The sequence below is a fragment of the Melospiza georgiana genome, chromosome 4, assembly GCF_028018845.1.
Source record: "Melospiza georgiana isolate bMelGeo1 chromosome 4, bMelGeo1.pri, whole genome shotgun sequence".
In the NCBI taxonomy this organism is placed as follows: Eukaryota; Metazoa; Chordata; class Aves; order Passeriformes; family Passerellidae; genus Melospiza; species Melospiza georgiana.
Window position 1 is genome coordinate 33758772 of NC_080433.1, and position 21469 is coordinate 33780240.

Sequence of the window (21469 nt, forward strand, 5' to 3'; positions counted from 1 at the left end):
GGTTTTTTTTTTTTCATGTTAAAAGTTTGCTTTTCAGTTTAATGTGTGGGTAGGGAAAGCTGTATCTGCCTCTTTGAAACCTTGTGCCTTGGCAAGAGGGAGGTCTTTATCTTGGAATTGGAGGTCCTCCTGGAGGGAGGGTGGTATGAAGCTCTGCATGGGAGCTCCAGCTAATGGGCCCCCCATCAGGGTTATGGCCTTGGGAAGTGCTTACATGGCACTGGAGTTTATGACCAGTTTTTTTGAAGGGACCATGTCATTTGGCATCTGAATCAATGATGTATAAGCACCTAAGACATGTTGGAGAAAAAGGAGGAGTGAGAGATTTCTGAAAGGTGCCTCCTCTTGAGGCTGCTTTTTCTGAAGTGGTTTTGGTGATTGCTGCCAATAGAAGAGGGTGCAGACAACTCATGCGCTGCCACAATATGTGCATAGCAAGAGCTGTGGGAATGATGCAGCCGAAGGTACTGAATGAGACCAGAACTAGAGCCACATTATTCCATTCCACCTGGTACTCAGGCTAATTTCCAAGCTTTCAGGGTATGTCCACATCTCTCAGGACTTGTGGATGAGATTTCTGGGTTATATTTTAGTTTGTTAGCTTCAGTACCAGTTAAAGGTGAAAATATTTAAATTTCTGAGAGCTGGTTGAACTGGAGGGAGCTGTGGTATGGTAATAGATGTGGAGCTTGACCCTCTGATGCACTTTCCATGGAAATGTTCTGGTCTCACTCCTGGGACACTTGTTTCTATGTTCAGATTTCCCACTGTGGACACTGTGGCCTGGAATGCTGAGATGCTTGCTGGAAAACTGTTTTCACTGTATTTCTAGGACCAAGGAGTCCTGTAAGTCTCCTGAGCAAAGAAATATTCTTGTCAGATTTCCTACTCTGACTTTCAGGAGGGAGAAGGAATAAGGTTCAGATAATATATCCCAAATTTGGACCTTGTACTTATTTCAGACCTCCTGAGAGTCTTTTATTGGATGCAATGTTAGTATCATGCCTGAGGCTTCTTTAAAGTGACCTTTTCTCAGAGAAGAAGCAGAGAAGTAATTCAAGATCAAATGCAACTCTAGAATAAAATGGCACATTTATTTCACTGGAGATGAAGCAACATGGGCTGAAGTTGACTCTTTTCTTGCTTCAGGACGCAATAACACTGAGGACGCATGCTCTGTTTCATTTTTATATATATGACTAGGTTCAGGTGGTCTGCTGCAGTCTCCTTATCTACTCATCATGGTTACCTCTCCCCATTGTCTGTGTGTACCAGGTTTGTGAGTCACTAGCTGCTCACCTGACCTCAGATGCTGAAGTAGTCACGGAATCTGGCCTGGACATGTGGAGTGTGGAGTGTAACACTGAGTCCTTTCAGACTGTTAGAAAAACTATTGGTTTACAAAACCATAAAGTCATAGTGCTAGGTCATTTTAGAGCCTCTTCTTTTTTTGGATTAATCCCTGGAAGGTGATGGATTTCCCACTGCCACACAGAAAGCAAAAAGCCTGATCTCTCAGCGATGCTTGCAAAAAGCCTGATCTGTCAGCAGAACTCTACCTTATTCCTTGGCAATATGCCTTTACTCTGTTCTAGACAGACATAATTTCTTCAGTTCCATGTCCTAGGTTGTTTGTCTACTTCCATTTTCAACCTGTTCTCCAACACTGCTGAGGAGGAAGCCTGAGAAGTTGCAGCAGCGTGTTGGGCACCTATCAGGTGGACCCCATCTCTGTGTTTCACAGAGGCTTCTGAACACTTAGCAGCAATTATAAAAATTACTCAACCACTACCAATCTGATCTAGGAGTTGAATTATTGACCAGAATGCAGTATTTCCCTTCTTTTTGCACCTGTCAGATCTCAGGGAGGAATCCCAGAAGATTTTCCAGAACACTATATGAGAATGTAGAGAATATCAGCAAACCAGTCACCCTTCTTGTGCTTAGCAAGACCTTGTGTAGCCCCAGATCTCTCTCTCTCTTTTACCAAAAGGAAGAGAGAGAGAGGCATGTAAGTTGATTTAACAGAGCCTGGACTACAAACTACATCACAAAACACTCTCCAAAGTTAATAATACAAGGCACAAGTCGGATATGATATAAATGATGTAAATGTGTGAACTCTGAGTAGGACTTTGGCAGTGTTCCCAGCCGTGTTCAAAATGTACCCATGATATTTCTATCTCCCATATTGGGAACCCACTAGAGACAGGCATAAAAGACTTAGGTTGGGTTTATTATCCATATTTATCATTCATTTCAGAATAGCATCTTCCTCCCACACTGATCCATCCTCACGGCACTACATATGCACCCAGCTCAAAGCAGGATTCTTCACACCCTGGCTTTTGGGGCAAGAGTTGAGAATGGTGAGATAGGCTTGAAGTGTGTTGGGAAACCCAAAATAGATGGTGCAAGGGAATATGGACTCTGTAGCTATACAGGTGGAATTAACAGAAGCAGTTTGCAAGCTGTCAGGACATGGGACTTTGGGACAGAAAGGAAGCATGTCGGAGTGTAGGAAACCATGTGAAAAACTGGAAGGAACTTCTTGGTATTTATCTCTCTTTTCTATTTTCCCAGTGTTTGAAAAAGGGATGATGTCAGTGAAAGAAGAGCACAGAGGTGTTATTGCTGTGACTGGAGTGGGTATAAGCAAAGGCTGGGGGCTGAGGATTTGCAGGGTAATTTTGGACTTGGGACCTGGGGTCCAGGGAGCACCCAAGTGGGGACATGTTGACTTTTAGGGCCTTGTTGTCACAGTCAGAGCAGAGAAAGTACCAGCTGTGCAGTTGAGCTGGCTGCAGTGAAGGCAGCAGTGTAACAGCAGTGTCTGTGTTGGAAGTGCTGCTGGAAGTGGTGGATGCCAGCAGAGAGCCAAAGGGAAGCATGGCAGACATGGCAGATTGGGTGGAGAAGCAGCCACACAAGGAAAGGGCTGATGGTGAGGAGGCTACTAATTGCACCAAGCTTTGTTGGAGTGCTAACTACAAGTGAGGACAAGGATGACTAATTACAGACAGGATTGTGAAGAGGAAGAGGAGGCAGGCTCGAGGAGGAGTGGTGAGGTCTGTGATTATGGCACTTTGTAATGAAGAAGATGCTGATCAGTGCGTGACTACAAGGGTTTGAGCTCTGGTATTAGCCAAAGCTGTGTTCTTCACATGTGCCAGCTTGTGGCTTTCTTGCTTCTCCTTCTGTCTTACTTTCATTTTATTTGATTTGCTACTGCAGCATTTTCCTTCTTTGCATGTAGTGTGGATAGAAATGCGTTAAGGCTTTCATGTAGAATAAAAAAGGGAATGAAGAAATCTTAATTTGGACACTACCCCACTGGTGATGTATCCTGTGCCCCTTGTCACACAAATGCTAGCTGAGAGGCCTTCTTGAAAGAAAGAGGTTTACCTAATGATATAGGGAAAAAAAAATCACAGGAAAGCTTAAAGGAAACAGGGAAAATAAAAAAAAAAAATGAACGCTAATAGTTCTGAGACTTTCCTCAGCCCAAGGAAGGGTTAATGCTTTAAATGCAATGTAATTTCAGCGGCAGTAAAGAACACGTTTCCATGGAAACATCAACCCACAGAGGGAGAGAAAGAGGGAGAAAGGAGAGGGAACAGCAGCAGAGGGAGAATGGCTCCTTTGGTGAAGGAAGAGCAACCTCCAGACCCTCCCTTCCTAGTTACAGACAGGAGTGATTCTTTGTTTATTTTTTGAATCGATTTCTCCTTGGAAATGTTATAGGGAAGAAAGTGATAGGGTGCCAGCTTGGCCAAACTGCTACAGACCCAAGAAAATCCAGTCACACTTTTTGGAGCGAGCCTCCTTGCAGGCGTGACTCTGCTCCTGCCAACACTGTGAGTTCATTGCCCCTTACAAATGTGTGAATGCCTCCAACACTTGATAAACTTGAATAACCCCTAAATCACTAGTGGTTTCTCCTTGGATCAAAAAAGTTGAGCTAGTTTGCTTTTTCTGAGAATATAATAAAAGGATTTATTTCAGTCTCCAGCTGGTTTAGCCTTGCCTGGCTTCTGTCAGTGAGATGGACCTTTCTGGCAGATTTGAGTGGTTTTCCACAAGCAAAAATGTTCTGAAAGCTCTATAGGAAAGCTGACATGTTCACCTGTTTGCTGGTCTTGACTCGCAGGACAGAAACTGGAATGAGCTCTGGGTGAATAGCGAGATGCCCTGATGGCTGGCTGCACACCCGCATGCCAGCCACCTTCAGGAGACCAAAGAGGTCCTTGACTTGCACAGCTGCTCGGCCAGAGTTTTTAAGCCGTGGTCCACAGCCGTGTGAGATTCCAAGGGGATGTACAAAAATTATTAAGAAATGTAAGGCTGCTGTCAGCAGGATTAAATTCACTGCATAGGGACAATAGTTCAACTGGAATATTTTTTTACAGCCTTTCAAATTGACAGAGCTTGAAAGACATCATCCTGGGTGAAAAATCACTGAAGAGCCTCATTTGACTTCTGGTCTGTGACTGCTTCTCCTATCAATGATTGTATGACTATGCCTTACGACAGATAAACAGGACATCTCCTAACCTTTCAGTATTTGCTTTATTCTAGTGGTATGGCTTTCATCAGCGACCCATTGTTGGTGCCAAGACATAATTATGACCCATTGTCGGCTGTTCTGACAAATGTAATTTTCCATGCTTTTACTGCCCCATGTAAGCTGATTTTTAGTCCTTTCATATGAAAGAAATACCTTGAAAGCTATTTTTGCTTTGGAGAAAAGTGATATGTTATCTGTACCTAATGAATAAGGAAGGATGTAAAGGTGTAGAATACTTTAAAAAAGTAATTGGCAGGAATTTAATAACTCTGTAAAGCTTTCCAGCTTGATCCAATTTTGGACTGAACATTTAGTTTTTATTTTATGCAGTGACTGTAACAATTTTGACCTTAAAGCTAATTTTCTATTAGCTATTTTCTGTTACTTAAAGGTTTGGTGAGTCAGTTCAGAAGTATATTTGTTTTTATCAAAGCTTTTCTGGCTAAAAAAGCCTTTCTGAGAATAGGCTGATATCCTATGACATTTATAGATAGTTCCAGCTTTAACAGACTATGCTCTTAGTGTTCCCTTAGAACACTTTTCCTTATTTCTGTCTTATTTCCAGTGGGGCCAGAAGATGTAGAGGTATATTCCCTAGCTACTTAGGACTGTGTCGTTGACCCAGGGGAAAAAAAAGGACAAAAAAATAGATAAATTTAGAAGAAATCAGAATTTGTAAATCAAGTATTTGGGGTTTAAAAGGGAATATTTTGACATGGAAATCCTATATACTGTCTCTTGTGATTAGGAGCATGGGCATTTTGTATTCCTATTTCTCCTTCACAAAACTAAATATTCAGTGATATTCCTTCTCCTGTGAGGTGATGCTGTTCCTTGTAGGATTCTTTCCATGTGGCACATCACAGATGCATTTTAACTGGGACTCTTTTCCACAGAAGAAAGGGTGGAAGGTGTCACACAACAGACCAGACTGTGTGGGAGCATGATGATACCGGAAGCTTCATCTTCTGTCTAAAATTACTACAGTTTTCAGATCTTATGTTTCTTTTTCTTTCTAACAAAATGTTGACCTCTTAATGAGAAAATGTTGTGGCCACATTCTTATCCCATTTAAAAACTGGTTTTGCCAGATAATTTTTCATGGCCCTGGCATTTGTGAAAATAGGTTAGTCAGGATGTCTGTGAAAAAAAATTGGTTTGGGTTGAAATTTCAAGATATTGCCGTGACCAGCATAGCACACAGGGCAAAATCAAGATTTATCTTGCTCTTCTTCCCATGAGCAGGTTACCTCATCCTGTTGTATATTGTGTGTCACTTTATCCTATAAGTCACAAGCAGTCTGGCTTTGGGACTGTCAGCAGCACCCTGGCAGGGGGAGTGTGAAATGCCACGAGGCCTGAATGGCCCCTCTTTCCCCATTAGTGACTGCATAGGATGATAAACAAATGGGAGATCAGGTCCTGGATGACTGTATGTCGACAGAGGAAAAATGTATTGTGAAAACTCTGAAGCTCACACCAGCAGCCTTCCGCCCAGGTGTCACTGCTGTCCTGTCAGCCCCGGGTTGGAACCTGTGTTCCCTTTGGAGGGGTAATTCAGTGACTCCCCCACCCTGTCTGCTTCCTGATGGATACCTGTCTGTGAGGCAGAGCCCTGTGGGGCAATGATGAGTTTCCCTTACGTTCTCAGGAGGGAGGCTGGGGGCTGCACACGCTGTGGAAAGTGAGCTTTGCTTCTCATTCTCAGGAATGGTCCCGTCTCATTAGGATCAAGCAAAGCGTGTAGGAAAGCAGCCCTGCCATTGCTGTGGCTCCCTGCATCCTCCAAGGATAGATATATCCTCAGTCCCCAGGAGCTGTCATCTCAGAGTCTTTGTGAAATGACAAATTTGTGGTAGATAAATAGAAGAAATGGGAAACAAAGTGGAAGCACAATTTTTTTTTTTTTAGATTAAGAGAGGGATTGATGTAAGAGATTCATCCTTCCACTGTACAAAGGAGCTTTCACTTGGAAGTCTCGGCACACATACACATTGCTTTCAAAGCAACTTTGCTAAAAATGTTGGAGAAAGGATAGTTCAGTAGAAATTTGTCTTCCACCAGAAATGGTTATTTCAGAGGTCAGGATCAAACACCAAGAAAATTAATCTTCCTAGAGGTGAGGGGCCAGTCTCAGTGGATTGACCAGTATCACTCCATTGATGTCAGATGAATATCACTGATTTATTGCAGCCCAGTAGCTGCCCTCTTGTCTTCTAAAAAGGTGTGGACAGCAGAGACAAACCAAATTAATCTCTTACATCTCTGTTATCTTTTAGCCTGAGGCATATTTCCTAATCTAGATGATCTCTGAATCTTTTTGCTTGATGAAAACAATCTTGAGCTCTAGGTATTCTCTAAGGCTACTGGTCAGACTGATTCCCAGAAGTAATTTAGGTTGTAGTCTGGGCAGATCTTCTGGTGCAGGATGCCTGTACAATTTGGAATTTGGTAGCATTCTTTTCTACTCTTTCTTTCTTACAGTGCATCTCCCCATATGCAGTAGTACCACTGACAGTGAAAGAGAAAGAAATAAATGCAGAAGAGTGAAATATCATTCCCTTAAGATTTAATTTTCCTAGTCAATGGTTGCTTCTGGTTTTTTTTTTTTCTAATTTGTTTTGGTTTTGTTCTTCATAATAGCCTCTTGTTACATAAAATCAGCTGCACTCATGCCCTTTGCATGGAATCCTTTTGCTGTAAATTGTACCTGACACCTGACAGATGTTACACAGATAGAGCCAGATGTGCCCACCTTTCACAACTCTGTGAGCCACTGACAGCGCAGCCATGTGAGGGACAGTGCAGGGCAGTGAGCAATGAGAGAACCTCTGAAAGGCTCAGCCAGGATCAGGATTTTCAGAACAGATTCCATGGTGAAATTTGATCAAAGGCCCAGGCAAAGCCTGTTTTTGCCTTTTTTTGGGGTGAACAATTGGGTTTGATATCCTGTGGAGCCTGTCTTACCTCAGGAGAACTCATCCATGCACAGCTGGGTCTGGACAGCTCTGGTGTCTGAGTTGGCTGTGCTCTGAGGCACAGTCAGCCCCGGAAATTTTGAACAATGGTGTAGAGAAATAATATCTGTATTATTTTAAGCCTTCCATGGGCTTGGAGAATGGAGGTGTAAATCAGAAGCGAAAGGGATCAGTTGTGGTTTTCTCATTAAAAAAGTCTCCACTACTTCAGTCACTCTGATGAAGGCATTAACAGCGTAGTTAGTGCTGGTTAAGTCTGATCTGTCAATCACTTGCCCCTTGAAGGTGAGAATTCCCATTTGTAGATCAATATACCAGTCCTAGACTCCCTTTCCCCTGTCGTTTGAGTCCGCCTATCTTTTTGTCTGTCCATCCTTGTTCAGGGGCAGGCCTGAGGATTGGGCAGGACCCTGCTGCAGGGCTGGATTGATGTTCTCTGCCTTGGTTGTTTGCATCAGGCAAGGCTGGGTTGGTCTTGCTGGTGCTGAGAGAGGGAACGTGGTTTGGAGCAGTGGGCACTTCTACTAAAATGCAGTAACATGCTTTTGCTTTTTTGCTCCTTCCTGGTCGTGAAGTGGGTCTGTTCCCTGATACCTCAGACTAGTGAATTTTTAACACTGTCTCTAGGGGGGAAAAAAGGCTATTTCACCATGCAGATTCTGTGGAGTAAAGGCCTTTCATTGCTTTCATCTCACTGCTGTTATGATTGGCCTCAGTGTTTCCCCCATTACAGTGAGATTCCAGACAGGATGATGGTGGTGTGCATCCCTATCCCTTTATCCTGCATCACATTCCACCTGCCTTTTACCCTGCAAAGGTAAAAGGTATCCCACAGATTTTCCTTCCCCACCCTCCACCTACACCTTGTTTTTCCCTTGTGTGCTGGGCTGCAGAGATGACTCCCCAGTGCTGACTGTGGAGAGGCTGTTTTATTTATATGGTCTGTCTTATTCAGGGAAGCGATCGATGGAAGGATAATCACGCCATTTCAGACAGACTGCTTGTCTCACTGAAGCATAACCAGCACTGACAGGACGCAGGGGAGGGTGTGTGTTTGTGTGTGCTGCACACATGTGAGGCAGGGAATGTGACAGTGAACCGATGCAATGTCCAAATTTGCCCCTCCAGTCAGCAGGCTTAGGAGGAGCTGATTCCAGGCAAGGCACTGGAGGCAGGAGTGGCAAGTGCTGATTTCAACTGCGTCTCCTTCACACCTGTCTCTGGGGCAGAGAAAATTTGGTTAGCACCCTTTCTGTGTTCCCTCAAGCCCCCTGTGCCCACCATCTGCCCCCTCAGGCTTTCTCCATCACGGCTGAAACCATTTAAAATGCCATCATCTCTCTGCTGGTCCTAAATTGGCCATCCGATGTGGTTTTAATGCTCTATTAGCTATGCTTAAAACACTCTCCTTTAACTTGCAGGGCTGACAGATTTATGTCCAGGATGGGTGATGTTACCTCAGAGCCCAGCATGGGGCTTAGGTCCCCCTGAGTCTAATTTGCTTTGTGCCCAAGGGCATGTCCCTTTGCTCCTGCCTGCTTTCCATACCACAGGGCTCATGGGGTCAGCCTGTTTCCACAGGCTGTGGATGTTTTGCTCTCACCCGTCTGAGTTTGGGCATTGCATCCGCTGCATTGCCACTGGGCTGGCAAAGGGCTCAACCCTTCTCTGCTTGCATCAAGTAATTCCAGAAGCTGCCACATAAGCAAAATCCTTTGCTGAAAGGTGATTCTAGCAAATTAAATTAAATTGCATGTGTCAGCCCCCACCATGCCCCCTTTCTCTTTCTTAGAGTGCCAAACATGCAGGGATTAAAATTTTTACAGGCACGGTTTCCTCCTGGTTTATGTCCCCTGCATGCACAACCTGCTTGCCCTCATGTTGTGGCCCTGTTACATCTGGTGGCTCAGTTCAGACATGTCAGGGAGGCTCTCAGCCCCCTGCCTGCCTGCTTAGGGACTGGAGTGTGTGTAGTCTGCAGGGAGGAACCAGATGCCCCTGGCCAGAGCAGGCAGCAGTGGTGCTGATGTAGCAGAGCAGCAGTGCTGCCCGGGGAGGACTGCTGCTGCAGTAATGGTGGAGGGCAGAGTCACTTGAGTGTGGCTGCCTTGCAGCATGCTGCTGACTCGGCCTGCCTGGGAGTCCTTCAAGCCCTGATGCTTTGTCACACAGGCTCAGTGCAGGCAGGCAAGCCCTGCAGCTCCCTGCGAGCTGCTCTCACCCTGCATGCCTGCCTTAGCTGGCAGCATAGGTACAGGAGAGCAGGGAAAGCTGGGGGGGGATGCCACTTCTTCTGCACTTCTCCTGCAAACTTTTGTAAACATATTGCTAATGGGTTGGAGAGAAAACACTCTGAAGAGTTATATTGCCAAATTTGGAGACTAATTTCAGTCATTAAGGTGTGAAGCAAGGGATTTTAGTGCTGCTTTAAGTGTAAATCTCAAGGCAGCTCCAAGGATTGAAGTCGTTGATGATCCCGCCTTGATTATTATTAGAGGTTCTAATCTTTCCAGTGAAAATGAGCATAAATGACACCCTCTTGTCTCATATCTGTTGCTGATTTCTGTGAACTCTTCTTGTCAAGCTGTGCTAGGGAGATTCCTGTAGTGGAATCGTTCTTGGGTGTAAGAAGAAAGAGGGCTGAGAACGGTTTAATATTGGTGTTTGTTTAATTAGATGTTGGCATAGCTTACTAATTACTGACATATAAAGCTGCAACTCCCATCAGGCTAATGGCATCCTCATCTTCTTGCAGCCTTTCTCTGTCTTTACTCTGGTGGCCAGTGCAGAGAAGTCATGAAGTTGTAGTCTTGGTCCACTGGAAGATCCCTCCCACCACCACCAGAGCCTTAATTAGGTCGTGTAGGGTGCACATACCTGGCAATGATCCGTGCCTGGCATTCCTGAGTACCAGCACAATTCACACAGCTGAGGGAGAAAAAAAAGTCAGAAAAAGAGCATGTGTGGTCCTGACATGGAATGTTTCATGTTTTATGCATAAATCTTATCTTATGGCTAAGATTTTCCAGGTGGACGATGTTTTGGGGTTCAGTCAATGTTTGCGTTCCAAATGGCTTTGGTTTTTGGAAAATAACCCATAGTCTGCCTTTGAAAATTGTCCTGTTGCAGATGTTTCATGCTGGGCTCCCTTATGGCCATGTTTCCAATGCTGAACACGTCCCTTGAAGGTCATAACATGGAGCAAGTGTGGAATTTCCTTTAGAAATAAACATAATTGCTGATTGCACTTGGCAATGGGGAGTGAATAGATGAGTTTGGTTGATTAATGGAGTTAAAACAAAAAAAGTTTGAAAAAGGAAGAAACTAAAATTAAAAAAAAAAAAACTGCCTTTTTCATTTGTTTGAAGAAGTTTCCCTGATACAATGATTTCATTAGATTTGCAGGGAGGTCTCTTTGTGCAGATAGTAGGAAAGCATGAACCCACTGAAAGAAGAGGTTTTTTCCCCTCTTATTTATTTTCTTGAAATTGGTTCAAATTGAGTTCATAAGGGACAAATTGAAGCTGAATATTAGGAAATGTTTCCTGATGTCACAGTGTAATAGAATAGAAAACCTCTCATGTCTGTAATAGAAATGTTGCTTGTGTAATTTATAGAACTGTGCAAAGCAGGGTAGTGCAGAGTCCAGGGGCCAGCCCTGCAGGCAGCTTGGTCACCTCTGCCTCTCACGGTGATGTGATGCTACTGGTGCCAGAGCAGATTTACAAAGGTAAAATCTACTTCATGCAACAGGATTGTGAATTGAAGTGAAATATATGAACAGGGTAAACTGTCAGAGTGCCATGGTGATGTCATATAAACCACTGAACTGTGAAATGTGTATTTACCTCCTCTTCCCTACAGTGTATTTCTAGATGGTCTGACAGTTAGGAAAACAATAGACCTGATTCTTATTTACAGCAACACCCCTTTAACATGCTCTCAATGTGCAGCAAGGCCTTGAAATGAGTGTAGCTGTAATCTCAGTCCACTTAAAGGCCTTCCCTATTGCCAGAGCTGGGTAAGGAGGCTTTAGGATAAATGAGATTGAACCCTGGACTGTTTAACTGTCCATTTGTACAGCTGACATGAAATGCCCCAACAGGGAGTGCCTTCTGCAGGAGTGATGGGGCCTTTCCAGACAGAGAGAATTGCTGATGTTGGCTGCAGGGCTGATCACCCTTTAGCTTGATTTTACTGGGTGTAAGGCTGGACTCTGTCCCTAGGAAAAAAGACTTTCACTGGGCTCTTTCAACATCCTTATGCCTATTCCTAAACTCCTTTGCAGGATCACTCTGGGCCCCATGAGGTGTGCTGGCTCTGATAGGGATGGAGCTTCTTGCAGGTGTGCTGCTCCTTGCTCTGGTCTCCACTGCTTCCCGAGTCATTGCCTCAGTATTTGGGCTGGGGGGAGGCTGTCCCCACCGCTTCACCTGTCGCCCATCACTGTCCTCAAGTGGCATGCAAAATCCCCTTTGGAGAGTGAGTGAAGTGTAGGCTGTGCAGTGTGTTTGCACAGCTGATTGCTAAGGATCCCTCTGCCCTTTGAGGCAAGGGAAAACCAGGGACTGTGGGCATACATGTGTGTGTGACTTTTAGACATGTTTTTAGGAATTCATTGAGAGCCAACACAGTACATCAGTTCCCTATCCCAGTCACAAAATGGGGCCAATTGCCCTGCCTTACCTGATTGTCCCAATTTCTGGACTAATTGTCCTGTTTTTCTAACTCCCTTCCTCTAAGGTTTTCCATTGTTTTGCACTGGGCTTCTACCCTCCTGATGTGAGCTGAAGAGGGGAGGCAGGGTCTCGTTTTGGGTTTGGTTTCCAAGCACTAATGTTCTCCTTTCTCTCTTCTCTCTCCCACAGGTACCTGATCAACGTCACCTTTGAAGGCAGGAATTTGTCGTTCAGTGAGGACGGATACCAGATGCATCCCAAGCTGGTCATCATCCTTTTGACCAAGGAGAGGAAGTGGGAGAGGGTAGGATATGTTTGATTATTCTCCATCTGTGTCAGGGAAGAAGAAGGGGGAAGGCTCCAGGCAAATAATCCTCCCCACCTTTCTGTACTTCTTATCAAGGGCTGACAATCTGCTTCTTGTATCCTGGACCACTGGTATCTCCACTGCCCAGGCTGCTGTCTTCTCCATGCAGGATGCCATTACAGTCTTCCATTAGCATGCATAAAAAATTCATCAGCTTCCTTTCTGTAATCTCTGAACGTAGGTTTTCCAGCCTTTCAGAGAAGATACCTCCTCTGTGCCATGAGTTTCAATGGCTGAGACAGAAAATATTTCTCTGTATGGTTTGGTGGCAGTGAAGTTCTGTACATTAAGTGACTGTGATTGAGCTACAGCCACACTTAGTAATTTATGCCAGTATTAACTGTGCTCAATGTATCTGGCCAGTGTCCTTTGCAATGGGATGGTGCATTAAGTGGGATGGTGAACGTGAGATCATATTGAGTTGTTCAAAGATCCAGATTTGCATATTTGGGAATAATTTGCATGTAACCCAAAGAACCATTTTAGAAATGGTGTGAATTTCTGAGTTAGTGGGAAGTTTTGGTTCATTTCACCTCCCACGTAAATGTCAGTGGTCCAGGTTCTGAAAAAGTATTCCCAAAGGGTTTCTGTTGATGCAGAGGGGGTAGCTTAAGGGCTAAGAAAATGAGATATAAAAAAAGTTTTGGGTGTGAGAAAAGAGCAAAGGAAGGAGAATTCCTCAGAATGCTCGATACATATGAAGCAGGTCTGTATATAATCATGTGTATGGCTTAGAAAAAATGCCCCTTTGTCCCACTGTGCACAAAAAACTTTTTCTCCTTGCCTGCTTGTTCTCTGTATGGACTTGCAAGTGACTTGCTTGGTGAAAGTGAGGAAGAAATTAATGGGGAAATGAGAATGAAATGGGGAGCTGTCAAGAGAAGTGCTAAGTGAATGAGACAGAAGAGCAATCACATTGGCGCCTGGCAGTCACTAGGGTCTCCCAGTACTTGCAGGAATTTGCCAAGAAGGTGAAAGCCCTCAGCTTGTGCCTGGTTTCCAGGATGACCTGTCTACCTCCTGGTCTTGGCACTGTTCAGACCAGATGAGGGTGTGTGTTCTGGGACAGACAGAAGAGGTCTCAGTGGGCCAGGAGTGAGAGGAAACAAAGGGCATGGCATAGCATGTGTGGGCAGCTCTTGGCCATAGCTGAAGGCAGGCTGTCCAGATACTGCACAGGGTGTGCACATGCAAAGCTCAGGCTGTAGAGAGCTCACATCAGGCTCGGTCTGTCACTCAACTTCATTTAATCTTACCAGCAAAAGTCCAGGAGGATTTGTTCCTAGCTGGCACCACATTTGTTCTCATGGGGGAAAATTCCATCATCAGAGAAGGAAAATGAAGCAGCAGCAGCTTGAATCCTCCTAGGGGTTATTAGCAGGCCTGGCTGTGGGAATCTGTTGCTGGAATGCTTTGCAGTCTCTGGGGAGGCACAGCTAAATACAGTCCTGTTTATATCTTGCCTGTCACATGCTTCACATGTCACACCCTCAGTGAAGGCTTGGTGGCTTCTGTCAGTGGTAAGAAGGGTTGTTCACTCTCTGGGAGTGAATTTGTGGTCTCTCAGTTGAACCAGACAATTAGTAGAAGGGTTATCAAGAGTGTTGGGGTTAGATCTGTGACCTTCTTGAGCCCTGCTGTCTGTGAGGAATACTTGGCATCCATTAAACCAAAACAGTCCTTAACTTCATAGGAGCTGGGGCTGGACTGAAATGAGGCTATGATGAGCTGTGGTATTAGTGGTAAGAAAAGCACATAGTGCTTCCTGGGCACAAATGTTTTATCTTGAAATGGATGTCTTCCTCAGGGAGGATCAGATTATTATAATCAAACTCTGAACTGGTTGAATTTTATGCTGGCAGGCTCTTTCTGGAAGACACTGAAGTAATCTCCAGCATGTTCTGATCACAGATACAACCTTTCATGCCTGGAACCTCATGCTCTTTTTCTTAATTTTTTTTTCCATTCAGCAGAAATTCAAACGAAAAATAAAAATGTGAAGCAGAGATCTTTGCGACGATGATCATAGTTTTGTTCCATGTTTGCAAAGAGTCAAGCAACACAAATTGTTGGCCCTTAACAGCAGCTTCTAGGCAATGCCACAATACAAGAAATTATTAATATATTTTTAGCCCATAATTCCAATACCTTTATAGTGCTTTGGAACATTATCCAAATTCTCACTAATTTTATGTAAAGAGCAAGGTGCTTCATCCTGGGAACTTTTCGGCAAACAGGCAGTAGGAGACATGAGATAAGAGGCTGAGTGGGAAACACTGATTTGGTCCAGTTGCATTCACTGTAGCTCAGTCTTTAACTACACACTTATCTATAATCAGATGCTGTGCCTGGAAGGAACATCAAGAGGTCAACGAATCCCTCCCTGTGCCCCAAGAGAGGGTTTAACTAGACTGAAATTATTCCTGACAGATGCTTGTCTCACCTGTTCTGAGAGACCTTCAATGTTACAGATCCCATGAAATCCCAAGTCAGTCTCTTCTATGGCTTCTTCTTACCCTGCGAAGTTTTCCTAATGTCTAACCTAGATTTCCCTGGCTGTAATTTAGGCCCATGAATACTTCGTGTCTGCCTAATGGACATAGGGAATTGTTTATTCTCTACCACTTCTTATTGTCCCCATGTGGGTTTGAAGTCTTCTATCATGTTGTCTCCCAGTCACCTCTGGTGTAGGTTAAACAAGAAATTGTTCGGTCCCTCTTGGTAGGTCATGTTTCCTAGTCTTCTGATCATTTCTGTTAGTCTCCTCTGGATTTAGTAACACAGCTTGCAGCTCTGTACAGCTTGGCATATTTGATTCTTGAAAGATGGCAAATGGATTTTGAGGGTATGTCTCATGGAGTATATATAAAAAGATGTGTTTTAAAATAGGTGTGAAGTCTTCCATTTTCTGAGCAGCAAAGATCCAGACAGTGACTGAACTGTTTCAGGATTTCAGGGTCTGTGAAATCTTTTGCAATTTTGATTTTTTTTCCCAATAAATATCTTCACAACCTCACCAGTTATTTCAGAACAGGAATTAATTTTCCAGAGGAGCTGCAGCTGCCCCCAGACTCTGATGATGATGATGATGATAAATCTCCTCATGAGTGCTTCATAGAAACTGAAGCCTTGTAGGGCTGACAGTCATGAAAGAGCAAGGAGAAAACCCACTTTCTGCAAGGGGGCAGTAACTTGGGCTCTCCTGCTTGTCTTAACCATGAGTAATGGTTCATCATGATAAGCAAATGTGCTGAATTTCATTCACTTCTCTGTACTCTGCTCCTTGGGGGCAGAACACTGCATGCCTTTCCACACTACCTGTTCATCAGCAGGTTAGTGAAGCTCTTTGCTTCACTGGCCAGATAGCCTAGGTGTATTTTGGGTGCCTAGATGCCCCTGTTATATTTGTCATAGAGGGGCAGGTATGCAGATGGAGGTGGTGAAGGATGTCTACTCTCTTGCCCCATGGAGGACCATGCCTCAGTGCAGTGATGAGTGGGGGCCAGATGTCTTGCAAAGTGAGCCAGAGGATCAGTACTGCTCTAGGTTTTGTGTCAGTGGGTTCTGATATTTTGTGCGGGAAGAGATTTCACCCAGTATTTTTCTCCACTATTTGCCTTTTTTTTCTGCTCTCTTGTGATCCCACATATGATGAGGACTTAATTCTGGGTTCATGATCCCCCTGTAAGAGCTAGCAAGTGCTGCTATCTCCAGCTCTTGCTTACGTCCTCCTTCTCTACTGAGTCCTATCCCACTAGCTCCCTGCCAACAGTCCTGTCCCATTAGCTCCCAGATCTCCCCATCTGCTTCCTCACTTTCCCCCAGAAAACCTGGAGGTGACAGAAATGTTATGAACTTTGGGGCCCTCTTTCAGATTCCTTCTCTACTTTAATTACTAGTGAGTTTGGCATCACTTCTATTGCTAGTTTGTGCTCAGCCTCTTCTCTTGGGTGTGTCACTGGGGATTCAGAGCATCTTTCCATGAGGCACCTGACACCAGGTTCTTGTGCCACCCCACAGACCCTTTGATTCACAAGCTCCTTCCATCTCTTACCAAGCATGCCCCATTCACTCCTCTTCCTGTCTGGACAAGAAAAGCCCCAGGTGATGGTTTTGGTCAGGGTGCCACTACAAGCCATCTTAGAGGACAGATGGGAAACTTCTGTTGAAAGATGCATTTTCCTTGCTGCATGTACCAATCCTCTGCCCCTATCAACCTTCACCCCACTCAGCAGATAAAATGTTTGCCTGCTGCTGGTGCTATAATTATCAGCACTTGACTTTTGAACTCTTCAACTCCAGCAGGTTCTGTTCTGCTTCCTGTAGCCATTGGTGTGACCATGATTACAAATTCATGGGCAGGCTGCTCCTAGCCTGTACCCTTACACCATTGCACACATTAGTGCTCCCTGGGGATGGGGCCATTTGCTGTGACATCCTCTCAACTGCCTCGGTGACTGTAGACTTCCAGGACTTCCTAATGATGCAGCAGGGTGGAAAATAGTGCCACTACTCTCTGCCACATGGATTTTCCAGAGATGTGTTCAACCTCGATCACAGTCTGCATAAGATGAGTTTGTGAACTTCTGTGACCCTGTCTTCAGCTTGGGACAGAGCACCATTATGCCCATCCATGCCTGGGAAGAGTTCCCCTGGGATGTGGGACAGAGATACAGAAAGGAAAGAAGGATTTAGAAAAGAAAAATGAAAAATGAAGATTTCCCTTATCTAAAAATATGAGGAAAGAGAACAAGATACATTTTTGGACACCTAAATGATTGCTGAAAAAAGGACATACTAGTCACCTGCTTTTCATGCCCCAGTAGGGAGAAAGAAAAAGTTGTCTTGCTAAATTGTCAAACAGAAAGATTTCAGTTAGATTTGTAGGGAGCTGTCTAATTATTGGCATGGTGAGACATGGTGAGGCTCATTTGCTGGTAGAGGTTCATTTGCTGGAGTATATAGAGAAAAATATCCAACAGTGCAGGCTCTCAGTCTATTTTGTCCTGCCTCTGAGCTGGTGGATGCAGTAAGTGATCTCTTGTGGTTCTCTGCCAGCCTATATTTCTGTGATTAGATGAGCAAGACAAACCTGAAGAGTGTTTCACAAAAAGCAGCTTATTTCATAGGAGAGGCAACCTGCGTTATGGACAAGCTGATCAGCAGAAACTTCAAGCATGATCCAGTGAGGACATAATTTCTTCAAGCTTCCACCACGAACCTTTTGTACGAGCAGGCAGTCGGCATGTAAAGGCTATTGTGCATGTCTGTGAACAAAAGCTCTTGCGGAGGCACTTGTCACCTCCTGAAGTCTGCACCTTTGGGGAGCTGATGAACGCCACAGAGATGCTGAAGAGGCTGTAGCATTTGATGATGATACAGCCTTCAGGCCTGATCTCTTACTGTGCATTAAAAGAAACATTCACTGTCATCTCTCTGTGTGCTTCGATGTCCCAGTGGCAGAAATAACAGGGGAGATGACTGAAAATTCGATCAGTATTCTTGGCTTTTAGTAACAGTCCATGTGGTACTGACCACTCCATGAGGAATCAATATGAATCATGTTATCCTATCTATTACATTGCTTAGCAGAAGGAAGGACTTCGATTTTTTTTTTATTTCACTTTCTTAGAGAATAAAAGCCTCTTGAAAGAAGGCTCTTTAAAAATAGCGAAGGAACAAGAATGAAGGGTTTTGAGGTAAAAACTTCAGCTGTACAAATCTAAGTCTTCTCTGAAGGCCCTCCCCTGCCTTTGGAAAGATAACTAGATGTTTTGAGACAGTTTCTTCCTCATGTTGTCTGGTGCCCACCTAGGCGAGCCTTGCAAATGTATGCTTGTCTCCATGGGGTAGAAGTTACTGCCTTTGGTCAGGTTCTGCTGTGTATGTGGAGTTCTGGCTTCTCGCCTGTGTGTCCAGGGAGGAAATTATTTTTTATTCCACCAACTCCTTTTACAGTGAGACGAGATTGGATTGTTTTTGCCAGTCAGTCTTGTTTTGCTAATTTCACTGTGTACATGGGGATTTATGACTCATTGTCCCTGGGGATAAATGGCATAGAAGTTTGTTTAAACCTACTCAGAGTAAGAGACTGATTCTGTTTCCACAGAACCAGTTTTTAGAAGGATATGGCTTCTCTTAGGGCAGAGGGACTGTTCTGCATTCAAGCACATATGGTTGAAATTAGAATGGGAGTCTGTACGTGCATTTCTCCCTCTTATTTTTAAAATGTTCTTTCTGGACATGTCTCTAAGAGACCGTAATTTGCTGAATGCCTTACTTCTCATTAGACAGCAGACTTGCATCAAAGAATACATATTTTATGGATATCCCTCTCCCAAGTGAGTGTCCCTTAGATACCTGATCTAGGTCACATCTGATGGGTCTGTTTATGACCCGGATTCAATCAGACAACCAGATGGCTTTATTTGTGCACCTATGCTGCATCCACTGCCAGGATCTGGCCTGACTTCTCACAGTTGCCCAGGATCTAACTGTATGTATTTGTGGCTAATTATGGCCATGTTAATCTTTCACCAACTCCTAAGGAGAAGGACAGATTCCAGTGCCACACAAAGCCTTCCTTATCAGAGGATAATCAGAACAATCTTTCTGAAAAAGCCTTCTATGTAAATCTTGCAGACATGCTGGTCAAACTGTGTCTTTGCTGGATTACTGCATGCTGCAATAATAAGCTGGTCTAGCTCTGACCAAAGAGAACATATTGGGTGTCTCTTCCTAACCACTGTGTGTTATGTCATTATGAGCTGTCTGCTTTCTTTGCCTCTTGCTGAAGCAGTTCCTGACTTTGCTTGAATTTTGTAGTCTATTTGTATGATTCATGAGCCTGCAGAAAAATATTCTGGCTCTTCTCCACCAGACCCTACTCCCTTGCTACTGGAGGGAATTCTTACATTGAAACAATGACAGCTTCTTGGAAAGACCTTGTCCTCTTATGCAAATCAGATATTGGAATATCTGGAGATCTTTATTAAGCTCAGGCTGTAGTTAGAATGCCTCCTACCATTTCTCTGCTGGTGTAGCTGATGAGGGTGATAGCAGCCATCTGACCTTTACTGGGGTTGCCAACCTAGCTCCTTGGACAGAGGATCCTGGAGGATTGTGCTTGGTGTACTAATAACAACGTGTGATGACAACATCCAGCCACAAGAGAAGACTGCCCTCACCCCCATTGTATTCTGCATGAGAACTCTTGTCTGGAGCTCTCTCTCAGCTGAGTTGTTCATGCCACCAAGTGAGAAGTGCCGCTGTAACCCTTTGCCAGTGTATGTGCACCTCTTGCACATCATCACTGCTGTCCCCAGCACCCAGTTATGGACCCGGGACCCTGCTCCCCTGCAGGGAGCTGAGTGAACGCTAACAAACAAGGTGGCTCCTACCCCAAAGTGGTTACACTTTAATTACAAGACAAAGGTAGCAGATGGGTACAGATGGACCAACGGGGGAGTACAAGGGAACAATCAGACAACATTAGTCAGCATGGTAGGCAGCAGGCTCTACACACCAACTGCCTAACTCTTGTGAAGGCTTTGATAGGCAGCAGAGAATTATAACTGGCTTTGTGCAGGCTTATGGGAGCCTCGTTGAGAGTGCGAAGGGCAGACAGGGAAAAGCAGCAAAGGTGCTTGGAGACTGCAGCTGAGAAGCTGCAACAACTCAAAAATACCCAACGCTGTTGGAAATTTTCCAGTCTGTCTTAATATCTGATAATCCTAACTTTACAGAGAACAAAAAACCTCTAGTAAGGCCACATCTTGGAATGCAGCACAATCTCCCAGTACAGGGCTGATGTGCTAGTGCCAGAGCCACATTGCTTCTGGTTGAAATCCTCCTGCTTGCCAGCAGCTTGGAGATTTCTATGGCACATCAGATGCTGCTGTGTATCTGTGTCCCAGCATTTCATTGATTGTGGGAATGTTTCATCTCAGCATGTTGAAAGTAAATATCCATATCTTAATGCAGGAGATAGCTGATTTGCTATGGGAAGATGAGCTTTCAGGTATGAATACAGTAATTACATATTCCTATCACAGCACAGTATCAAGGATCCATCCTATCATCATTCCTGATGAGTCTATAACATCCTCAAAAAATCCCAAACCCCCCAAAAAAACCCAGACCAGGGATGATGATTCGATATTGTCCCTAATTTCAATTTGAATACAGGAGTGATTTTTCCCCAAATTCCATGTAAAAGTGAGCTGACTGAAGTGGCTAAGGTCACTTGGCTTGTTCAGCTTGGGGAAGAGGAGACTGAGCAGAGACCTCACTGCAGTCTCACAGAATTCACAGCTTCACAGAATCACAGAACATTCGGAGTTGGAAGGGACCCACAAGGATCATCAAGTGCAGCTGCTCCTCACAAGGGGAAGTGGCCAGGCAGACACTGATCTCTTTTCACTGTGGCCAGTGACAGGATGCAAGGAAATGGCATGAAGCTGTGCCAGGGGAGGTTTAAGCTATATATTAGGAAGAGGTTCTTCACCCAATGGGTGTTTGGGCACTGGAACAGGCTCCCCAGGGAAGTGATCAATGCTGCCACAGTTCAAGACGTGTTTGGACAATGCTCTCGGGTATATGGTGTGATTCTTGGGATCCCGGTCCTGTCCAGGGCCAGAAGCTGGACTTCAGTGATCCTTGTAGGTCCTTTCCAACTGAGGATATTCTAAGATTCTGTGATTCTGTGACTATTTATAAGTAATTACTTCATCTGTACTCCGCTTAGGAGTGACGTGAACAGGTCACGTATCCTTCAGTCCTGGATAGATGCACAGCATAGCCACTTTCACTTTCCCTTGCTTTGTGCCCAGTCATCTACTGGAAATCACTTCAGGGAGTCTGTAGCACTGAGGAGCCA

At 44.5% G+C, this 21469-nt stretch overlaps 1 protein-coding gene across 4 annotated transcripts in view; it reads left to right on the top strand.

The window, feature by feature from the left end:
• Positions 1 to 21469, top strand: part of GRIN2B (glutamate ionotropic receptor NMDA type subunit 2B) — a 208094-nt gene that overhangs the window by 117607 nt on the left and 69018 nt on the right. For all 4 annotated transcript variants that reach the window (XM_058022775.1, XM_058022776.1, XM_058022777.1 and 1 more), the window contains one exon: positions 12414 to 12528. In XM_058022775.1, coding sequence (XP_057878758.1) covers positions 12414 to 12528 — 115 coding nt within the window. The remainder of the gene's footprint in view (positions 1 to 12413; positions 12529 to 21469) is intronic.